The sequence below is a fragment of the Lepidochelys kempii genome, chromosome 3 (genome assembly GCF_965140285.1).
Source record: "Lepidochelys kempii isolate rLepKem1 chromosome 3, rLepKem1.hap1, whole genome shotgun sequence".
NCBI classification, from domain to species: domain Eukaryota; kingdom Metazoa; phylum Chordata; order Testudines; family Cheloniidae; genus Lepidochelys; species Lepidochelys kempii.
This window is the reverse complement of record NC_136382.1, coordinates 141,979,109-142,000,725: the sequence shown is the minus strand read 5'-3', so window position 1 is coordinate 142,000,725 and position 21,617 is coordinate 141,979,109. Positions and strand designations below refer to the sequence as shown.

The following is a 21,617-nucleotide window of genomic DNA, read 5'->3' as shown; positions in this document are numbered from 1 at the left end:
AGCAGGACACTTGTCTTGAGATGAAAGTTACCGGAAAAGAAGGGAAAACTAGGATGCGTGTCTTTGGGAAGGGGAGTGGATCCTAATGTTCTGCAGCTGGTTGACAGGAAGCCATGAACAAGTGTTTGTGGGGAGCAGTGGAAAGTGGGAGTAAAGTCAGGAGCAGGCATTCATTGGGGAATAGGCAGTGGGAGCATTTTTGCCAGCTGGCAGGTGGTTAGAATCAAGAACTTGCCATTGGGGTCAGTGGGGGTGGGGTTTAGCAGCTGGAAGAGTTTGTTCACACTACAAATGAAACTCAGAGGACCCTGTTGCATAACTCAGTTAAACACATCTAAGCCATTACATGATTTATAGAACATGGTTGAGGTCCTTTCCACCCTAAACTTGCAATCATGTTGTGAAGTTTCCTGACTCAGTTGTATTTATAGTGTAGAAGGCACCCAAATTGTGATTATTATTCAGAATTTGTTTTAGATTTTTTGTACATCTGGGTGATGACCTTCCTTCACTTCCTCCCTTTCTTCCCTCACCATTCAAAGAGAATAAGAATTTCATTTCCCTACAGCCCTTTACTGGGTTGGAAAAGCCCATCCTGGTGTACATGCTCTTCTCCTTACAGCCTTTGGCTTTACCTCCCTCCATGAAAAGAAAAGGAGTACTTGTGGCACCTTAGAGACTAACCAATTTATTTGAGCATGAGCTTTCGTGCTGGAAATGGCCCAACCTGATGATCACTTTAGATAAGCTATTACCAGCAGGACAGTGGGGTGGGAGGAGGTATTGTTTCATATTCTCTGTGTATATATAAAGTCTGCTGCAGTTTCCATGGTATGCATCCGATGAAGTGAGCTGTAGCTCACGAAAGCTCATGCTCAAATAAATTGGTTAGTCTCTAAGGTGCCACAAGTACTCCTTTTCTTTTTGCGAATACAGACTAACACGGCTGTTACTCTGATACCTCCATGAAGTTACTCTGCATTCTAAGTTGGTTCCTTCCTGCAGGTTTCCCAATGCAAAAACCATAGGACCCTTAGGACAATGTCATCAAGAGTAAAATTCCATGCAGGGAGAAAACATGGTAAAGTTGTTAAGAGATATTTATTATTTGTATTACTGTAGAGCCAAGGGGCCCTAGTCATAGACCAAAACCCCATTGTGCTAGACGCTGTACAGACAACAAAAAGATGATCCCTCCCATAGAGACCTTTCAATCTGAGAAATAGATTTGGATAACTGGATCATACAATTTATACCAGTAAGTGCAAATCATGCTAAACACTTGTCTATGACAGACAGCAGGCATCACTCTATAGTGTATTAAATAGCAGATGGAGGTTAAATGATGAGTATTATATGTATAATATCAAAGTGGTTATCCAAGGGCCTATGAGTCAGGAAAAAAAAAAACAGTTACTCACTTTCTTGTAACTGTTTTCTTCGAGATGTGTTGTTCATGTCCATTCCAAATCAGGTGTGTGTGCACTGTTCGCACAACAGCTGGAAGATTTTCCTCTAGCAGTATCCATAGGATCGGCTTGGGCTCTCCTTAGAGTTGTGCCTTCATGGCATTTACTATATGCCCTGCCGACCCACCACCCCCTCTGTTCCTTCTTGCTGGCTACTCCGACAGAGGGGTAGGAGGATGGGTATTGGAATGGACACGAACAACACATCTCGAACAACAATTACAAGAAGGTGAGAAACCTTATTTTCTTTGCCTGCTTGTTTATGTCAATTCCAATCAGGTGACTCCCAAGCCTAAATTCCGGAGGCGGGGTTGGAATTCAGATGTCCACTGACTGGAGCACTGCTCTATCAAAGGCCGCGTTGTCTCTGGCCTGCTGGATGATAGAATAATGCGATGTAAAGGTATGTATTGAGGATCACGTCGCTGGTCTGCATATTTCCTGGGTGGGAACCCTGGTGGGAGTGTGCTGTGAGCAGAGGAGCAGGCATCTCTGCCACTCTCAGATGCAGGACATGATCCACGATGAAATTCGCTGAGAGGAGACTTTCATCCGGTCTACCACAGCCACAGTTGAATTGACTTTTGGAACAGCTTCGTTCTTTCTATGTAAAAAGCTAGAGCTCTCCGGATGTCCAACGAGTGAAGCCTCTGCTCTCTGTCACTTATGTGGGGCTTAGGATAGAACACTGGAAGGAAGATGTCCTGGTTGATGTGAAACTTGGAGACAACCTTCAGGAGGAAAGCTGGGTGGGGCCTGAGCTGAACCTTGTCCTCATAGAACACTGTGTGAGAAGGCTCTGATATTAGGGCCTTGAGCTCAGACACCCTCCTAGAAACACCAACTTGTATGAGAGGTAGAGCAGGGAGCACGTCGCCAGCAGTTTGAAGGGTGGCCCCATCAGTTTGGGGAGGTCCAGATTAAGGTCCCAGGCCAGGATCGGTTGTCAGCTTTGTGGATATAGTCTATCGAGATCTTTCAGAAAACGGCTGACCATAGGGTTGGTAAAGATAGAGCGGCTCTCTGCACCTGGACGAAAGGCAGAAATGGTGGCCAAGTGAACCCTTATTGACGATATGGACAGCTCCTGCTGCTTAAGATGGAGAAGGTAGTCCAGTATAAGTGGTATTGAGGTGAGCATCAGGGATGGACAGTGCTGTGCCGACCAGATTGAAAATCTCTTCCATTTGGCCAGGTAGGTAGCCCTGGTGGAGAGTTTCCTACTGCCAAGGAGGACTTGTCTGACTAGATCCGAGCAGAAGAGCTCCATTAGGTTCAGCCACGAAGCTTCCACGCCGTGAGGTGCAGCAACTTGAGATTCGGGTGCTGGAGATGGCCATGATCCTGAGTTATTAAGTCTGGGAAGAGTGGCAGGGTGACTGGGGCTTCCATGGACATTTTGAGTACAGATGTGTACCAGTGTTGGCAAGGCCAGGCTGGAGCTATCAATATCACTGCAGTTTCTTTCCTCCATATCTTGAGGAACACCTTGTGAACAAGAGGGATAGGCGGAAACCCATATAGGAGATGGCCTCCCCATGGGAGGAGGAACCATGTCCGCGATGGAGCCCGGGCTGTGATTCAGGGAGGTGCAGAATTGCTGGCACTTGCTGTTGTGTCACATGGTGAACAGATCTATTTGGGGAAAGCCCCACCATTGAAAGATGGAGTTTGCGACATGCCGGTGTAGGGACCACTCATGGCCGTGGAATGACCTGTTGAGATGGTCCGCCAACTCATTCTGTACTCCCAGGAGGTACGATGCTTGCAGGTGTATCAAATGAGCTACACAAGTCCCACAGCATGAGGGCTTCTTGGCACAGGGGAGAGGAGTGCACCCCCCGTTTGTTGATCTAAAACATCGCCATGCTGTTGTCTGGCATAACTGATACACATCTCCCTGCCAAGTTGGCTCAGAAAGTCTGATACGCTAAACACACTGCTCTCAGCTCTCTGACGTTGATGTGGAGAGCGAGCTCCACCTGCGACCAGAGGCCTTGTGTCCTGAGGTCTTCCAGGTGCGTAACCCAGCCCAAGTCTGACATGTGTGTCATCAGTGAGAGGAATGGCAGAGGACTGGTAAAGGGGACTTCCCCACACACTACCTGCAGGTTGAGCCACCACGGGAGGGAGTCAAGGACCGGGGAAGGCCGAGTCACAACCTTGTTCACACTGTCCTGAACTGGCTGGTACACTGAGGCTAGCCAAGATTGAAGTGGCTGGTGTCTGAGCCTGGCCTGTTGCACAACATAGGTACACATGGCCATGTGTCCCAAGAATCATAGAATTTCATGGTTGGAAGGGACCTCAGGAGGTCATCTAGTCCAACCCCCTGTTCAAAGCAGGACCAATCGCCAATTAAATCATCCCAGCCAGGGCTTTGGCAATTCCTTGCTGTGGTGATGGGGACCCTCCTGCCTATTCTCAGGATAGTAACTCCTCGGCGGGTGCTGTGCTCTAAAATGCCTCCACCCCAATGCAGGGGCGTGACAGCCAAGGGACTTTAGGGTGGCCCTAGAGTCCTTGAGGCTGTGCAGGTGGGAGTCAGTCTTTTCCAAAAATAAAGTCTGACCTTAAAAGGGGAGGTCCTGGATGGTCTGCTGGACCTCATACAGGAGGCCAGAGACCTGCAGCCAGGAACTCCTCCTCATGGCCTCCCCAGTCGCCATGGTGCATAAAGCCATGTCTGTTGCATCCAAAGCTGCATGCAGAGACACGCAGGAAATTAGTTTACCCTCCTCTACTAGCGCGGAAAACTCAGCACGAGAGTCTAGACACAGGAGTTCAGTAAACTTTGTCAAGGCCCCACATGTATTAAAGTTATATCTGCTGACCACTGCCTGATGGTTAGCAATGCAAAGCTGCAACCACCCTGTTGAGTAAACCTTTCCCCCAAAAAGGTCCAACTTTTTGGCCTCTTGACTTTTCGGGGAGAGCCCCTGGTAGCCCTGGCGCTCATACTGATTGGCCTTGTTCACTACCAGAGTGTCCAGCGGAGGGAGGACAGGTGTATACAGATGTTCATACCCCATTGGAGGGGACAAAAAGTGTCTCCGTTCATACCTTTTTGCAGTGGGTGGCAACAAGGACGAGGTCTGCCACGGTATCTTAGTGGCTTCGCTGATGGTTTTGATCAGGAGTAGCGTGATACAGGATGGCCCAGGATGGGAAAGGATATTGACCATCCGTCAGTCTCCTCCACCACCTTCTCTGTTTCAATATTGAGGTTCTGAGCCATCCATCTCAGCAGCTCCTGTAAGACCCTGCTGTCCTCCAGGGCTAGGCAGCTGATGTGCCGGCCACGCCTCATCCAGGGAGGACGAAAGGCTGACCGGTACAGGAGCCTGCTCTCTGCCCTCAGCAAATCTGGGGTCCCAAGGAGCAAGGACCTCCAGTGCCGCAGTCGGTGCCACAGTCAGTGCTGGAACTGTTAACACTGGTATGCAAGTCAGCTGGGTCACCGTTGAAATCCCGAGTGCTGAAAGTGTGAGAGGCTGCCCAAAGGACACCGAGACCACCAGTGCCAATTTGGAACTGTGGCTCTGCCCCTGGCTTTCATGATAGGCCCAGGGCGTCCAGAATGGCCACTGAGGAGCTTGCCACTAGATTGGTCATGGTGCCAGGTAGGGATGGCGGTCTTGGCAGGAGCAGGACCTCCTGCTTATAATGGAGCATGAAGACTCTGCTTCCGACTCTGAGGTCTCTGACTGAGACAACCAGGAAGGAGCGGAGCCCCTCAGTGCCAGTGACGGGTGCCACAAACTGGGGGACCGGAATGGCTCCTCCATAAGGGTGGCCAGTGCCAGGGAGGGGGAAGGGGGGGATGCGCCAGGGATGGTGCACACATAGTTGTCATCATTGCCGGCTTGTCCATGGATTGCACCGGGGCCTGAACCACTGCCAGCTACCTCTCCTGCCTTGGAGGGGAGGCTGGTGCCATAAGTGCCAGAAGGCCCAATGCAGCCTCAAACGCAGCCAGCATGGAGGGGAACTGCAGGTCTTCTTGTTGGCGGCCTGGCAAGTGAGGAGGGTCTGGACTTGACTGAACCCCCGCTGGGGCAGGAGTCGACATGACCTGTGGTGATTGGGCACGGCACCGGATGGAGGGTTACTGACTGCCTGATCCTTAGACCTGGTCAGGGAACGGCCTCTGAATGACCTCTTCTTTTTGTGAGGCACCAGGATTTGAGACTGGTGCCTCACAGAGGTCAGGGTTCTGTGTGCAGAGCCGTGGTGGTGCCAAGGATCTCTGGAGGAGCCCTTTCTCGGCACTGGCTCATGCGTCGAGAGCGTCAGCGCACCGTGCACTAAAGGAAACGGTGCTTGGGGTTGGCTCCCCGCACTGGGTTTGGCTCCCTGCACTGGGTTCTGACTGAGGCTGAAGCGCTCCCTCCATGAGCAAAATACGGAGGCACTGATCTCTGTCCTTTAGGGTCCTAGGGCGGAACCCTTTGCAGATCTTACAACGTTCTCTAAGGTGACCCTCACGGAGATATTTCAAGCATGAAGTGTGCGGGTCGCTTCTAGGTATAGTCCTGCCACAGTCTGTACATGCCTTAAAGCCCGGGGACAGAGGCATGCCCCGGTACTGGGGGAATGTTGGGTGGAGGAACCCCCCCGCCAAAGGAAACTTATGAAGCTATTATGAAGCTACACTAAAAAGGACGCTGCAAAGAACATGCGCTTGCCGAGGCAAGAGCAACAGGGAGTTCCATCTAGGTGTCACAGGCAGTAGAGAAGGAACTGAGGGGGTAGTGGGTTGGCAGGTTGACTCCAGGACATCCACACAACCCTATGGATGCTGCTGAGGAAAAATCTTCCAGCTACCGTGCATGTGGCGTACGCACACCTGATTGGAATTGACATGAACAAGCACTCAAAGAAGAGGCTTATGTTCTGTTCTCAACTCTGACACTGACACTGTGAGAGATGGGAGAGTCATTTCATGTCTCACTGCCTCAGTTTTCCCATCTGTAAAAAGGTTTTATAGGCGTAATATAGGAATGTTCTGAGTTTTGTTCAATTAATGGATGCTAAGTGCTTTGAGCTATTTAGATGAAAGGTGAAATGAGTGAAAAATACTTATTCTGTAAGTACCCAGAACAAGGACCATTTCTTTCTATATGTATAAGATACAGAACCAAGCTTACTGTTGATGCTTAACAAATAACTGAGATAAAAGTAAAAAAAAATTGTAAGAGCATAACTTTTATTCACAATGGCCTCAAGTGTTCTTCCATAATTTCCCTGTTACACAAAGATTTCTGATTTCCTCACCATTATCTTTCCATTCAAAACTGAGCAGAATTGTTATTTAAAAGACACACTTAGATAATTGAGACCTCACATTTAGGTTATGGTAAAAAGGGGGTGCGTTTTTTCTGTCAATTCCCATATTAAACAGAAATTTAATGATTTCTTTTATTTTACATTTAAATTAGCAGCATTTTTGGATTTCCCTGCTCTTTTTAAAACTGAAGCAAAAATACTATGTACTGGTGAATGAGAACCTGAAATGAAACTGACTAGTTTCATTGCTTAATGTGAGTAAAATAAAGAAAGTAAACAAAAAATAAATGCTGAAAATAAAATTGAAAGTATTTTACAACTCTAAGTGTTATTTTAAAATATAAATTTTATTTTAAATTATAAAAATTTTATCTTGGTAGTATCCCTTTAAAATTTCAGCCATCTTAAGAGCCTCACAGATCTGCAACAGTCCCATTTCCCCCCCCCCCCCCACCCTCACTTTTTCAAATGTAATTCTAAAATAGTTTCTTGTTCCTTATTTGTCCTGTTTGTGTGTCACTTATACATCTGAATTCCATGCTTTTTATCTCTCCTCTTTCCCATCTTCTATACAATATTTCTTTCAATAACCCCTTTTCAGACACCTTAAATGTTTCTTGTGTTCAAAGATACAAAATCCAAGGAAACGCTTTCATAAAGATTGTATTGGAATTACAAACACTGTCAGATTCTGATTTCTATGATGCCACTGTATATCCAGACTAACTCCAAATTTACACTGGTGTAACTAAGTGGCCCATTAGTTCTACAGGATGACTCTAATTTTCATCTACTACCATCATTGTAATATAATCTCTGTAACGAACAGTATTTGTTTCAGGATCTACAGCAGCAGACAGCATCTCCTCCATTTCTTCCTGTGTAAAAGGTTCACCTGCAAGAGGACAGAAGTGTCAGTTTGTCCTGATACTATATATTAGTCAACCTTATCCAATAGACTTAGTGTTTGGGCTCTCCTTTGAAATCCTTTTGGTACTCAGGCAGAAGACAGGCAGACCCAGGACCCAATTCTTTCACTTACACCAGTTACTTGCAGTGTTGTTGTAGCTGTGTTGGTTCCAGGATAGGAGACACAAGACGGGTCAGATAATATCTTTTATTGGACCAATGTTGTTTAGTGGAAGAGACAAGCTTTCAATTTGCACAGTGCTCTTCTTGAGGTCTGGAAAAGGTCACTTTGTGAAAAGTTCGCCCATGGGTGATTAAAAAAATGATATAAACATAAAATAAGGTGGTTTTGTCTTTTCATTTTTCTAGAACTTCCCGGAAATGGGGAGTGATTACAGAACAAAAGCTCTAGTCAATCAGGATGAATTCTTAAAGGCAGCATCTTTTTTCAGGAACACAGGAATGGCCATACTGGGTCAGACCAAAGGTCCATCTAGCCAGCACCCTGTCTTCCAACAGTGGCCAATGCCAGGTGCCCCAAAGGAAATGAACAGAACAGGTAATCATTCCCTGTTGTCCGTTCCCAGCTTCTGGCAAACGGAGGCTAGGGACACCATCCTTCTAGGAAACCTTCCACCATTTCACTAGCACCAGTGCAGTTAACCTGGGATCATAATAGTGGGACTGTTAATGTAGACAGGGCACAGCCATTTTCACCATGGCTGTACCCTGTCTACACTTGTTCTCTCACTTTTGCCACCACTGGTGGAAGAGCGGCACTGAAATTAGTGAAATGGCGGGAGATTTCCTAACAAACATTAGCTTCTGATTGTCCAAGAAACAGTAGATCTTTCCTACATTAGCGTAACACATTTTCCAACTAGTTACAGGTATTTTGGAGAAATGATTTTACTTCTTATCCCTGCACAGGACTAGCATGCCTGTGGTGAGCAGTGCAGTGTATGTGTTAAACTCCTTCCTCCAACAGCAGCTGCACTAGAGATGTTTAAAACTCTCCCATCTAAAACTACCATAGTTTCAGAGTAGCAGCCGTGTTAGCCTGTATTTGCAAAAAGAAAAGGAGTACTAGTGGCACCTTAGAGACTAACCAATTTGAGTATAAGCTTTCGTGAGCTACAGCTCACTTCATCAGATGCAAGTGAGCTGTAGCTCATGAAAGCTTATACCATAGTTTGTTTTCCCCACATATTCAGTCATAGATTGACCTTAACACCAAAGGCGAATTAGGTTGTAGATGGAGCAGTATTTTCTCTACTACTGTCCTGTTAGGGACTCTATCTTCTGTTTTCAGACATGCTGTAGGAGCTTGAGCTTGCAGTCACTCCACATGCTACCAGAAAGAGTTGTTAGTACTGTAATTCTTCAACAGTGTTGTCTGCATATTCAGACTTGTGGGAGAGAAGCTCCTAGTGGAGCCTGAAGGGAAAAGTGAATTATCAGAAGATACTGCTCCCTCATCCCAAGAAATGTTGAGGTGTGCCTCAAATCCATCATGGAGAGCATCAAGGCTAACTGGGGCACTGAAAAAAGACAGTTAGATCCTCCAGATCTGAAGATCTCAATCTATTGGTTCTCTTCCAGGAAGAAAGGATACAGTGAAAAATAGAGGCACATTGGCACAGAAGGACCATCACTGTCTCCAAGAGAGGGAGAGCCTAAAAGAGGGACCAACATTTTGAATCCACCCAGCATAAGTGCCAACTTCTTCTGGCGCTGGTTGGTGCTCGAACCCCCTCTGCCTCCAGCCCCGCCCTGACTCCACCCCTTCCCAGCCCCCTCCTACCCCCATTCCAACCCCTTCCCCAAAGTCCCCACCCCAACTCTGCCTCCTCTCTGCCCCTATTCGACTCCTTCCCCAAATCTCCGCCCCAGCCCCGCCTCTTCCTCACCTTCTCCCCTGAGCATTCCATGTTCCCACTCCTTCCTGTCCCTCCCAGCACTTGCTAAAGCGGTTTGGGGGCAGCAAGTGCTGAGAGGGAGGGAGGGAGGAGCAGAGACACAGCGTGCTGGGAGCAGGTAGAGGAGGTGGTGAGGCGGGGGAGCAGGGCAGGGAGGTTGGCTACCGGTGGGTGCAGAGCACCCATTAATTTTCCCTGTGGGTGCTCCAGCCCCAGAGCACCCACAGAGTCGGCATCTATGCCACCCAGACAATTCCTAGATCCATCGTGGTATTTCCTCTTCCTTCTCTGTGGTGGCACTGACTCTTTCCGTTTGGAGAACCTCTCTGGGCCCCACACTTGAGGGCAAAGAAGAACAGAATCTAGACCTCCACAAATATCAAGCCCAACTGAAAACCCTGATCCAAGGAGAGGTCAGTACATTAGAGGCTCCTTCAGGGCTAAGAGAGAGACTCCAGAACGGAGGAAATTGCCCTGGCTGTACCATCTGGTTCTTCTCTGGGAGGAGGCACTGTCCAAGTCCACAGCAGTAAGGATGTCTTGGCACTGAGAGACTTAGATGATGGAGCATAGCGTTCCACTGAGCTGGTGCCAGAAAAAGGGCAAACCCCGGCACCAAAGTCTTCTGTTTTCCTGCTGCAGGTGGCTTAAGAGCTGATGAAGGGCTGCTGTGTCCCTGCATGAGAATAGGGCCCTGAACCAAGGAAAGGCCTGGGAGAGTTAGGAGTGAAGTATGTTTGTCTTTTTGAAGTCAAGGCATAAAGAGCTGGTATGCCAAACAACCCATACAATAAATACAAACACTTCAGGCAACAGATATGTGCATCAAACTTTGGAAAGATGGAAGTGCATAAAAATACACTGCTTAAATCTGGTCTTTTTCTCCGATTCTTTCGGGTTGGACATAATGCTCTTGAACCAGAAAAGAGATGGTCCTGCAAGAAAGATGTGCATTGGCACAGAAACTACCTAAACAACTACAGTTCTAAACATATTAACAGGAGATCTTTGGTTAAAAAAAAGTAGCTCCTCATACACAGAACATAGCAGGACACTATATCTACAGGTAGCCATGGAAAGGAAAGAAATGAAGGGGTTGGAAACTGTACAACCTCTTATAAATTTGACTGACTATTTGATGCCACAAGATGGTGCTCATCTGGGCACTGATTTTCTAGAAAGTTCTGGAAGCTCAGTGGTATCAGGGTGCCTGTCACAAGTGGAAATATGCAGATGCCATCTCAAAGAACTGTTCATGATTATTATTAATTTAATTATTAATTTGAATTATTTTTCAAGTACCAGAGGGGTCTAGGATATGGTACAAACAGTTAAAGAGATAACATCCTTTCCCTGGAGAAGTTGCAACTGAAATGTTTTGTTCTGCAATGTTTACTCAAGTGTATTCTTTTATTAAATATATGTTTTATATGTTAATTAGCAAAAATCTTTACCTTCTTCAGTCATATATTTGACTAACTCCTCTTTAGTAAGATGTCCGCATTTATTCGCATCTAAAACCTAAAGAAAAGAAATAAATAAAACCTTTTGGTTTAACACCTTATGGAGTCAAGATTCAATAATTATTTTCCCCTTAACTAGATGCTTTAAAATTGTGGTTACAGACCTCAAATGCACGTAAAAGTACATCTTCTGGAATAGGCCGGTATCTGAAATCATTGAATTAGGACAATTAGTGCCATGACTTGAAGGGCTATGCAGTTTTGGAAGCAGGACCTCACAACAGTAACAAAACAATACACAATAAATCCTAAACACTAAAGAAAAAGGAAAAACACAAATGAAAATTTACTTAAACACACTTGCAGCTTGCAAGTTATGTGTGCTGCAAGAATACATATGCAAGGAAACAATTTAACCTAATCATGCAGAACTACATTCCACTGAAGTCAGTTGGAGTTTTGTATGCAAAAGAACTTTGCAGCATTGGATATAAAACTATGGGGTTCACAAAACTTTTAAGACACTGCCACCTTTTTTTTTTTTAAGAATAAAGGTAAGTTCATTACAGGTAATACTGTTACAATGAAGGACAAATGAAAACACATCAAGTCCACCTGTAAATGCAAAGACCACTGCATGCCTCTGAATACTGTATGTATAGCCTTCTACTTCCAGACCAGTTAACCTTTTAGACTGCTAATCATATTTACTGTGCATGGTAGTTATTTTGTTAACACATTAATATGAAGCTGATTTATGTGTTATTAGAAACATGCTATGTCTACCCATAAATTAAACTCAGGTTTGCAAAAACCTGATGATTAAAGACCTTTATTTTGATAAAATCTCTTTAGAGACACACAAAATCAGATGAATGGGAAGTTTATTTTGATTCACACTATACAAGACAAGAGAAGCGACACATCATAATTCACAGTGACTATAAACTATGTGATATTATTTGTGTGGTTTTAGTGACTAAAACATTTTTAGATTAAATCAGTTTGAACTAAAATACTCATCATCACTATCAAACTTGGATAGAGTTAAAAAAAACCCAAAATATTTACTTTTTCCAGTTACATAAAAATATCTTTGGTCAAAATCAGCCACCCATGGATCTGAACCAAGCTACAACATAGAAAAAAAAATAAATCTATTTTTCCATTACCTTCTTTCCATTAATACTTTTGTCATCATTGGAAGAAATTTTTCCAAACGAATATACCCAGTAGGTTCTTCTTCTTCTACCTGATATTAAAACAGAAGGATAGTAAATTTAAATCTTAGATGACACATTAGAAAACTAAAAAGAGAACCAGTTGGCTCTGCATTAAAATAGAAGGGTTAGATTTTGACTAGTCTTAAAGTTGCCAGACAGGAAAGAAGTGGTTGGATCTATAAGGCCTCACTCATCTCTGAGTGGCCATTTTTTTTTCCTTGTCAGATGGCATGGCTACACGCCAGCCCATACGCAGGGCTGATCATAAAAGCTCAATCTAGCCTATAATAAATAAATAGTAATGATACATTGTATGAAGTACTTAATTGATTAAGCTAAGTGAATATTACTGGGTTTTGTTCTCAAGAGTGTCAGGCAGAAAATTTAGCATCTAACCAAGGCCATGTTTACACTATGAACTAGGGGGTATGATTCCGCTGCTCATGTACACAAATTTTTGCTCACTCTCATGGAGCTAGTGTGAGTATAAATAGCAGTGTAGCTGCAGTACCATGGAGCAGTGGCAGTGGAAGCCCGTCTTAGCTAAATACATACCCACCGGTTTCAGGCAGGTTTGTATTCAGTATGGCTAAGCCATGCCCTCCACTGCTGCTGCCTATGCTACTGCAGCTACACTACTATTTATAATCCTGCTAGCTTGATGAGTGCTAGCCCAGGTATGTATATATGAGCAGGAGAATTGTACCCCCTAGCTCATAATGTAGATGTAGCTCAAGAGAGTGTGCCAAAGTGTGTGCAATAATAGATTTTTCACTTTAATTTTCTAAGCAATTTATGTTTTGGTTTTTTTTAATAACTCACTCATCACAGCATCTGAGTGAAATACTTGTGATCAAATAAAAAAAAAATCGAAAGGAAGAGACTATATCCCCAGACAAGCTACAGGACAATTATAGTGGGAGCTTTGAACGACTCAATATTGTCCTCTAGTGGTACTCAGTAACCGATGCTAAGTTATCACACAAAGTGTTTATAAACGATACAGCATACTGTACTCTCTCTCAAAGACTGAATGGTTGTTTCCGGATATTTTACAGCCAGAGAGTGCTGTCAAGGGAGAGGCCGAAGTGGCAGCGGCTCTCGGTTCAAGGCAGTCAAACAGACAAAAGGGTGGGGAAAATGACAAATACCATATATACAAAGAAAAGACTTTTCTTGCCAACCAAGTATATTAATGAAAGATTTTCTACACACTATAGGAAAGACTACCGGGACCTCACTGCATTCCTACGCTTCCATAGGGGTCAAGCAGCATGAACAAAAAGAGTTTCTAATTGTTCAGGAACATGCCTGTGTTGAAAACTTCAAGTTTCACTCCTGAAAGGAACACTCTGGGCTACATTGTGCCCATACAAAGGTGGGCACAGAGCAACTGAGTTAAAACCAACCCCATATGGGGACGAGACACACTCAATCCTTGCACTCTTAGCAGGCAAGAATGGAAGAAGTCTAGCACAGGCAGTGGTTCTAAATTCCTCGGGAAAGAATGTGGCAAGAAGGCTCCTGCTGTCCTTTTCTGCATGATCAGTGGAGATGAGCCAGAGGAGGGATCACCACATGCAGCACCCAGTTAAAGCATGTAGCAGGAGCTGCTGCGTTCACTGTGTGTTCTGAAAGGCATTTTGGTTGCCTCAGGGGCAACACTTCTAGCAGCAGTCACCAATGAACAGTCCATCTTCATTCCCCACCCCTTCAGTTCCGACAATGTCTTGAAGCTACAGCGTTGCCCTCTGTCTGCTGTGCCTTATAACAGAGAATCTTTTGTTAGAAAATGAAGCTGTTCTATACACGAATAACTCTGTAATCATTACAGGGTTGTTTATTTTAATGCTGAATACACTGCAAAGATGCAATAAAATGGATGGCAAAAATTAATTTCCCTCTCATGACATAATAGTCAATAAACTGAACTATTTCATGCTTCACAAATATTGAGACAATGTCTGTAGTAAGGATGTTTTATGAAGCACCTATGTTCCAACGGGCTGTAGGTTAGGAAACCAAAAAGACAGAAGTAGTAATGTGGTAAGTATTTATAGATACTATACAGAGACATCTTATATTATACATTAACTAAGGTCCCAAAGGGCACATAAAGATCATACTGCAAATAAATCATGTTTAAAAGCCAGAACCATTAGGCCTGATCCAGCAGGTGCTAAGCACTCTCAATCGCCATTTCCATCAATGGGATTTGCAGCTGCTCACCACAGGGCTAAATGTGGTCCTAATTTTCAGACTGGGAAGAAAAAACACATTAGTAGCAAATAGCCGCTCCAGAATCCACGATGTAACAAAAACATGTATTTGTGACTTACAAAATAAAGTATTAGATTTGTCTCTTTGTTGGTTTACCGTTTGCATTTTATCCCAATAAAGCATTTCCTGGTAAAAGAAGTGTTTCATCACCGATAATGGACCCGCTACTGTGAGGTGATGAGCAACCTCAACTCCTACTGATGTCAAAGTGAGGGAAGCACCCACCAATTCATTTGTACTGTAGGCCCAGAGGTGTCTTGGGATTTTCTCTACTCTAAAATGCAGAAAGACTGAAAATAGGTTCTTTCCTTAACACTGGACAGGTGGTAATGAGAGGCCAAATAAATGCTTTGCTTTAAGTCCTTCAAGTTTTGCAGATGTTTATCTTCATCTTATCCACCATCATGGTCACTCCTATCTTAAAATTGCTTTTTCACTAAAATTTCATCTTCTTGCCTGTATTTTTTGCTCTATTTATGGGGGCTATGACAGTAATAGCTACTGCAGGGTGAAATATTTAAAGCATTATACTCATCTATCTAGTCAAGGTACTTCTAGGACCTCTATTACCATAGTATCTGAACACTAGTGTCTTGTGAGTATTATTACACTAACCCCCACTGTGACGTAGGGCAGTACTATTTTCCCCATTGTACAGAAGGAAAACTAAGTGATTTGCTCAAAGTCACACAAAGTCTATGGTGGAAAAGGTTTGGACCCAAGGTCTCCAGAGTCCCAGGTCAGTGTCCTAATTCTTGACCATCTTTCCTCCATCTCCTTCCATTTCTCTTTTGTAAATCTTGGGCCAGGGTGCAGAGATTTTCATTTATCAGTAAATGACAATCCATGTGGGTTTGTTTTTTTTTGTATTATTTATATTTTGGAGCATAAATTTCTCTTTCCTCAGACTGTCTTCTACTTCTTGGTTGAAGATAGGAGTTGGGGAACTCTGCTAATAAGGGGAGCAAAACCACAGCAGGCAGGCTGTAGCAGGCAAGACAACTTTCTATTCTGCTGGTTCTTTGCACTTTCTCTTCATCTAAAGAGCAGAGAGTCAGCTGAGCCAGGGAGTGGAACCACTGCTATGTGAGACTCTAGGGGGGATGGAGTTGGCATACGGATAAGAGGTAGGGATAGCAAAATTTTCTGGGTGGGAGCCAAACTCCAGCATCATGACATATGGGGGGGTGTGTATATATAAGGACACACACACACACCCCTCTCTTCAGGCTACTTCCAAGGGATCTTTCCTTCCCACAAGGTAGCATTTCAACCTGATATCACCTGCAAAAGAGAAGAGGAGGCAGTCGTGGAAAATATTTCTGCTGCTGTGTCCCGCACTCTGGCTCCACCCTATGCATCGTCACTGTGGTGACCCCAGTTTCCTACTAGGAAGTAGAAATAGAGCAGGGACTGAGCGGACAAATTACAATCTAAAATCAAAGTATTCAATAAAAAAAATAAAAAACCATTGGACTGGTGTTTACCAGTAGAAGTTCCCTGCACACAATTCGGGGAGTGGGAACTCGGACTTATAGGATGAAGGAAATGAGCAAGAAAAGATTACTGACTAGTTACTGTGCATCTTCAAGAGAAAGTTTTGGACATTCACACTCATAGGACTGGCATTTCTGGAACCTTCTAGAAAGCCATGTCTGTTGGGGCTACAAAAGCATCACCTCATGGCACTGAACATTCAGCACCAGGTTATATACAGAGCTGCAGCTTCCAGCTATCTCAATTTTTCGTTGTCTGCAGCAGAACGCACAGGAACTAAGTTGCTTGTTCAGACCATTGCATGAGTACTCAAAACCTCTTGTTTTGTAAATAGCTAAACTGTAGGGTATTACTCCCTTTAAACCTGAATTTAGACTTGTGAGATGCAATTTTTAGTTTCAAAATGTATTTAGTCCAAATTCTGCTTACTAGTTACACTAGTACAACTCCATTAATTTAGAAAGAAACCAAACCCTTTTAAATGTTATTTTAAAGAATAAAGATTGCATAGCAACTTTAGGAGAAGACAATCCTGGGAGAAAGGATGAAGACTCAAAGAGAATCAGGAAAAAAGGGTTGGAATGAGGAGGTTGAGCCATACAATATTGGTAAAGGTACAGAAGTTCAATGCACCAATACATTTTTAGCATCACCATAATCAAGGAAACTGGTTTAATAATCCTATTGTATCTCACTTTTATACTGTTCAAATAATTGTGACCTAGCATTACAGAAAAGGCAATACAATGTTTAAAAGCCAGTTTAAAACAAAACATTAACGTTATTACAAACCCACAAAAAGGGGAAAAATCGCCATTATGGGTACAACCATATCCTTAGCTCCCCCCATTATGTTGAACTGCTGAAACAAAGAACGTCGCACTGAAATAGACTAAATAATGCATCAGACGTGTGCAATATGTAGGAATCATAGGGGATAAAAGAAGAATACATGGCAGGTCTTTCCTCAGAAGCTCTTTGAGGTTAAAGTCACAACTTCAATGCTATTTCATGAGTTAATTGGTATTACTTGTTCATTCTGTTTGGCGTGATTGTGTCAAGAAGTTAATTCAGTTGGAGCTTGTGTAACCTGATGAGTTTGGAACTCACTTTTTTATTTTTCCATCTGCAAAGGTATATTTTTCCTTGGTTCTTGACAAAGAACTCCCCCACCCTCTTGGCACTGGATCACCGTAACCATCCTTGGTAGGAGACAAAAGCATTTTGCCTCCCAGACCAGGTTGACAGACTTGGGGCTCGCACTTTAAAAATATCTGCATAGGCAGCACTTTGAAGTTGCGGCTTGGGTTGGTGCTTGGACTCTGAAATCTATGGAGGTGGGTGGGCTTCAGACCCCAAGTTCCAGCTTAAGCTGTAACTTCAACGCACTGTCTATACAGCTATTTCTAAAGCCCTGCTAGCCCAAGTCTGTCAGCCGATATGTAGCCGGACCTGAAAAGATTCCTTTTTGTATTCTATCAGTGTTGCTCCCGTATCAGCCTTAGGGGTTGCTCAAGGCAATCTGAGGGACCCCCTTGCTGAGTGACCTGTCTCCATAACATTTCCAGCCTCTGGGAAACAAGCTAAGGTCTCCCACACAGCAATGCAGAGATTAAAACTTTTGCAAATTGTAAGATTGAAGAAAAATTACAAGAGACAAACCGCTTACCTCTGCAAGCAGATCATGTAATTCGCCCTCACTTGGGCAGCATCCTAATGACCTGATGATTGTACCAATCTCTCTGAAAAAGAAAAAAACATTTTGGTCAGTAAATCTAGAGTACAAGAAAACCTATGGCAGAACCAGCTATCAACCCAGAGCAAGTGTGTGTGGGAGGGAGAGAAGGAGGGAAGAGGAGGGTGGTGGTTTATAGTGAGGCCTTAAAACTAAGATCCTCTTTGTTTTGTGTGGACATTAAAAAAATCTCATGGCACTTTTTGAAAGAATATGGGTTTGCCCTGTGGCCTTAACCCAAAATCTGCTCTCCCCCTGTTGCAGTGCAGTGTGTTGTGTTGTATGTAGGTTGCTTCCTGACTGCAGTTCTCTTTCTCAGTATGGCTGGATTTCAGCAGGGTCTATATTTATACTGTATACCATAGTTAATAAAGCTCTTTGGAATCCATTGAGATGAAAAGTCCTATATGAAGGTAAAATGAAGGTAAAATGAAGGCGGGTGCAGCATTGTTGAGTGAGCTTCAAAGTTGAAAACACCACTACATGGTCAAGATTACCAGCCTGGCTCTATGTTGCATGCACACATTAGTGGTTCATGAGTGGAAGACCTTACTAACAAATCTAGCGCACTTGTTATGAAGTTCCAAATAAAATTTAGGACCAAACTAGTGATGCCTCAAATAGAAACAAAAAATTAAATATCAAGAGAGATGCTATCTGAGAAATTTAGAAGGGTGTCACAGTGTACATATAAATTCACCTGAGGTTTCTAGAGGTCAAAGATGAGCAAACTGGTTTCAACTGATTAAAAAAAAAAAGACAGACCTGAACCACCTCAAACTTAATTTTTCCCATTTTGAAATTGTGAATTTAAAAAAATGAATCCATCTATCTTTGCACTTCCCAGTTGCATCTTAGGCCTTGTCTATATTATAAATGCTTTGCCAGTATAATGACAGGTTTCAGAGTAACAGCCGTGTTAGTCTGTATTCACAAAAATACATCCGATGCATTGAGCTGTAGCTCACGAAAGCTTGTGCTGAAATAAATGGGTTAGTCTCTAAGGTGCCACAAGTCCTCCTTTTCTTTTTGCCAGTATAGCGATACTGGCATTGCTATACCGACACAAATCCCCACAGTGTAAGTGCTAACACAGAGCGTTTTTCTGTCAGCATATTAACACTTCCTCCATGAACAACGTTAGCTATAGCGATAGAAGAGTGCCTTTGTTAGCATAACTGCGTCTGTATTTGGGGTTTGGCTGGCAAATCTATGTCAACTAAGGGGTGCGGTTTTTTCGTATTTCTGGTGTGATGTAAATCAAGAAACACAGGAACTCGTGTGTGTTTCTTGAAATTTTTCTAGTCCAATTCCAGAGCAAAGAAGTTCAGTTAACCTTGCATAAACATCCATGCTATAGGATTCTTAAACTTTTGAGGTTCATCCATCACTGCCAGTGCATCTAACAGACAATTAGAGTTTTCTAGTGGAAGTTGTATAGATAAAAATCAAACACTTACAAAACAATCACATTATTACAGTAACACCCAAAATGTGTTAGGCACCATAAGGATGTAGAGGAAGACAGTCCCTGATTTGAAGAGCTTACATTCAAATTGCACACACGATGAAAAGTAACAGCAGCAGATGGGAATAGTAGAATGGGTGGACCAGGGTTGTAAAAATAAGGCCATGTCGGTTGTTTTTGGTGTCCAGGATTAAAGGAAGCTAAATACCAGGTTCTAGTGGTGGCATAGAGTAAAGAAGCTTTAGAGACCCCAGCTGAATCACTATCTTTCCCTGCCAGCCTCCCCCCTCCACTTGATGCACCATCTTTGGCTTCTGCTAGCATAGTTTCTAGCACACAGAAGTGATGGTGAATCTAAGCAAAATGCTCACCTACTTGATGCATCTGAGTTAGTGAATCACAGTTTAATGCTCATCTACTTAATCTGAGTTTATACTGCAGATGAAATATAATCCTAAATGTCATATTTATCAAATAAAAAGTAATATTTTGCAGGACAAACTTTGCAGTAATCACAAAAAAAACCTCTTTGTAATTTATATTGTGAGAAAAAGAGCAGAACATCTTCCAATGCAAAGCTTGTTTCTTTTTAGTCTCGTACGTGCATGCTTAAAGGTCAGGCAGTATATTGGTATTGGCTTTCTGCAAATAGGTTAAAATCTCACCTTCTCTTCAAGGGTACCTGATGTTCCAAGAGAGAATATTCATAATACTTTTATGACCATGGTTAAGAATTGTGCAGTACTGCCACCCTCTGACACAACATAATCACCTACTATTCTGAATGTGATAAAACAGGGAGATAAAAGAAATTGCATTTATGAATCAGGAAGGATGCGTGAAGAAATACTGTTAATGATTTTTATAGGGTAATAATTTTGACATGAAATAGTGAGTTTGTTACATTTAATAGACTTTCTGACCTCCCCTTTCATATCTTACGGTTTATCATCTCAAGAAAGAAACTGTCAAGGAAAAGTTTATTCATATCATTTCATTGTCCCAGCGTTTCCCTCAAAATACACATCCAACATACAATTAAAAAAAATGAAGATTTTAGCAAACTTCATGGCTAGTAGCATGCTTTGACCACTGTCCATTGGTCATACTGACTAACATTGTCTCACTGTTTCCTTGTACTCCCCTGCCTGTCCATATCTAATCTGTTGTCTCGTCTTATACTTAGCTTTAAGCAACTTTGGAGAGGGACGGGTAATTTTTTGTGTGTGCGTGCACATGTGCAATGCCTGTCACAATGGGGTCAGGGCTCCTGGGCACTAAAGTAATACAAACAATATACCAGAATATACAGAACCAAATAACAGTTAAAATGAGCACCTAGCAGATAGAAATATCAAAAGGAAAAGGACAACTAATGTAAAAGCTCTTTCCTACCCAGGCCAGGAAAGACAGCAAGGTGTAAGCCGATTTCCTCATTGGTATTCAAAATGAAAGAGCACACTTTTCTCAAATACTTCTACAGAAGCAGGAGTAGCTACAAAGGCTATGGCTACTCTACAGAATTTACAGTAAATGTGTATTGCTGAAAAATTACTGATTTAGGTCACCAGAATATTAAGAAATTTAACAAAGACTGTGCAGACAATATAAATAGATGACTTAATTACATAACTTTTTCCCTGGCTCTAGATCAATGAGTAATACTAACTAAATCATTTTTAGATGGTTATATCCAATAAATATTGGGTAAACGCGCGGAAAAAAAATCCAATTTCTCGTTATTGCCCCTGACCCTACAAACATGCTTAAAGTAGGTGGTATGTGAAAGTAATGGAAAATACTCACTTAAAGATAAGCATGTATGAAAGTGTTTCAGCATAAGGGCATGTTTCTTTCAAAATAAAGTATTAAAATAGACACCCTTGGATTCAGGAGAGATTATTTTCAAGTACTCTTCACAGATTTTTTTTTTAATTGGGTTCATGTCCCCTCATTTTTTTTCCTTTCTTTAGGTTGTATAAAAGAAGGCTGGAACATTTTTAAAAGGATTTTTCTCTGGTTTTACTTTACAAATATCAGGAATGTCAAGTCTTCTCCCTCCTAGTTTTGCTATAAGGCTTCTTGAGGGGTGATTCTTCAGAAATGTGTACTGTGAGCCCTCATCCCTCAACTGGAGAGGCTGGGGTGCTGAATCTTAAAAAAAAAAAAATCCTCTCTCTCTAGTGTTTATTGGACATTGACATTAAATAAGGGTGGGAAAAAAGGGTTTTAAAAAGTCTGCAATAAAAATCTCTTCCACTATCAATTTCAGTCTTTCAGCCTCCAGTCTCTTCGGATATCAATTTCTTTAGCTCTCCAGTCACCCTAAGCTATATTTACACTGGAGAACTGAACTCCTGGTAAT

General features: G+C 42.9%; 1 protein-coding gene across 1 annotated transcript in view; it reads right to left on the bottom strand.

Annotated features, from left to right (window-relative positions):
- Positions 1–7,217: 7,217 nt before the first annotated feature.
- The window catches only part of DRC8 (dynein regulatory complex subunit 8), a 34,961-nt gene continuing 20,561 nt past the window's right edge, over positions 7,218–21,617 (bottom strand). Inside the window, exons 3-7 of the mRNA XM_073335272.2 lie at positions 17,719–17,791; positions 12,222–12,301; positions 11,214–11,256; positions 11,041–11,107; positions 7,218–7,653 (exon numbers count right to left, since the gene is read on the bottom strand). Of these exons, the coding sequence (XP_073191373.1) occupies positions 7,538–7,653; positions 11,041–11,107; positions 11,214–11,256; positions 12,222–12,301; positions 17,719–17,791 (379 nt within the window). The 3' untranslated portion in view covers positions 7,218–7,537. The remainder of the gene's footprint in view (positions 7,654–11,040; positions 11,108–11,213; positions 11,257–12,221; positions 12,302–17,718; positions 17,792–21,617) is intronic.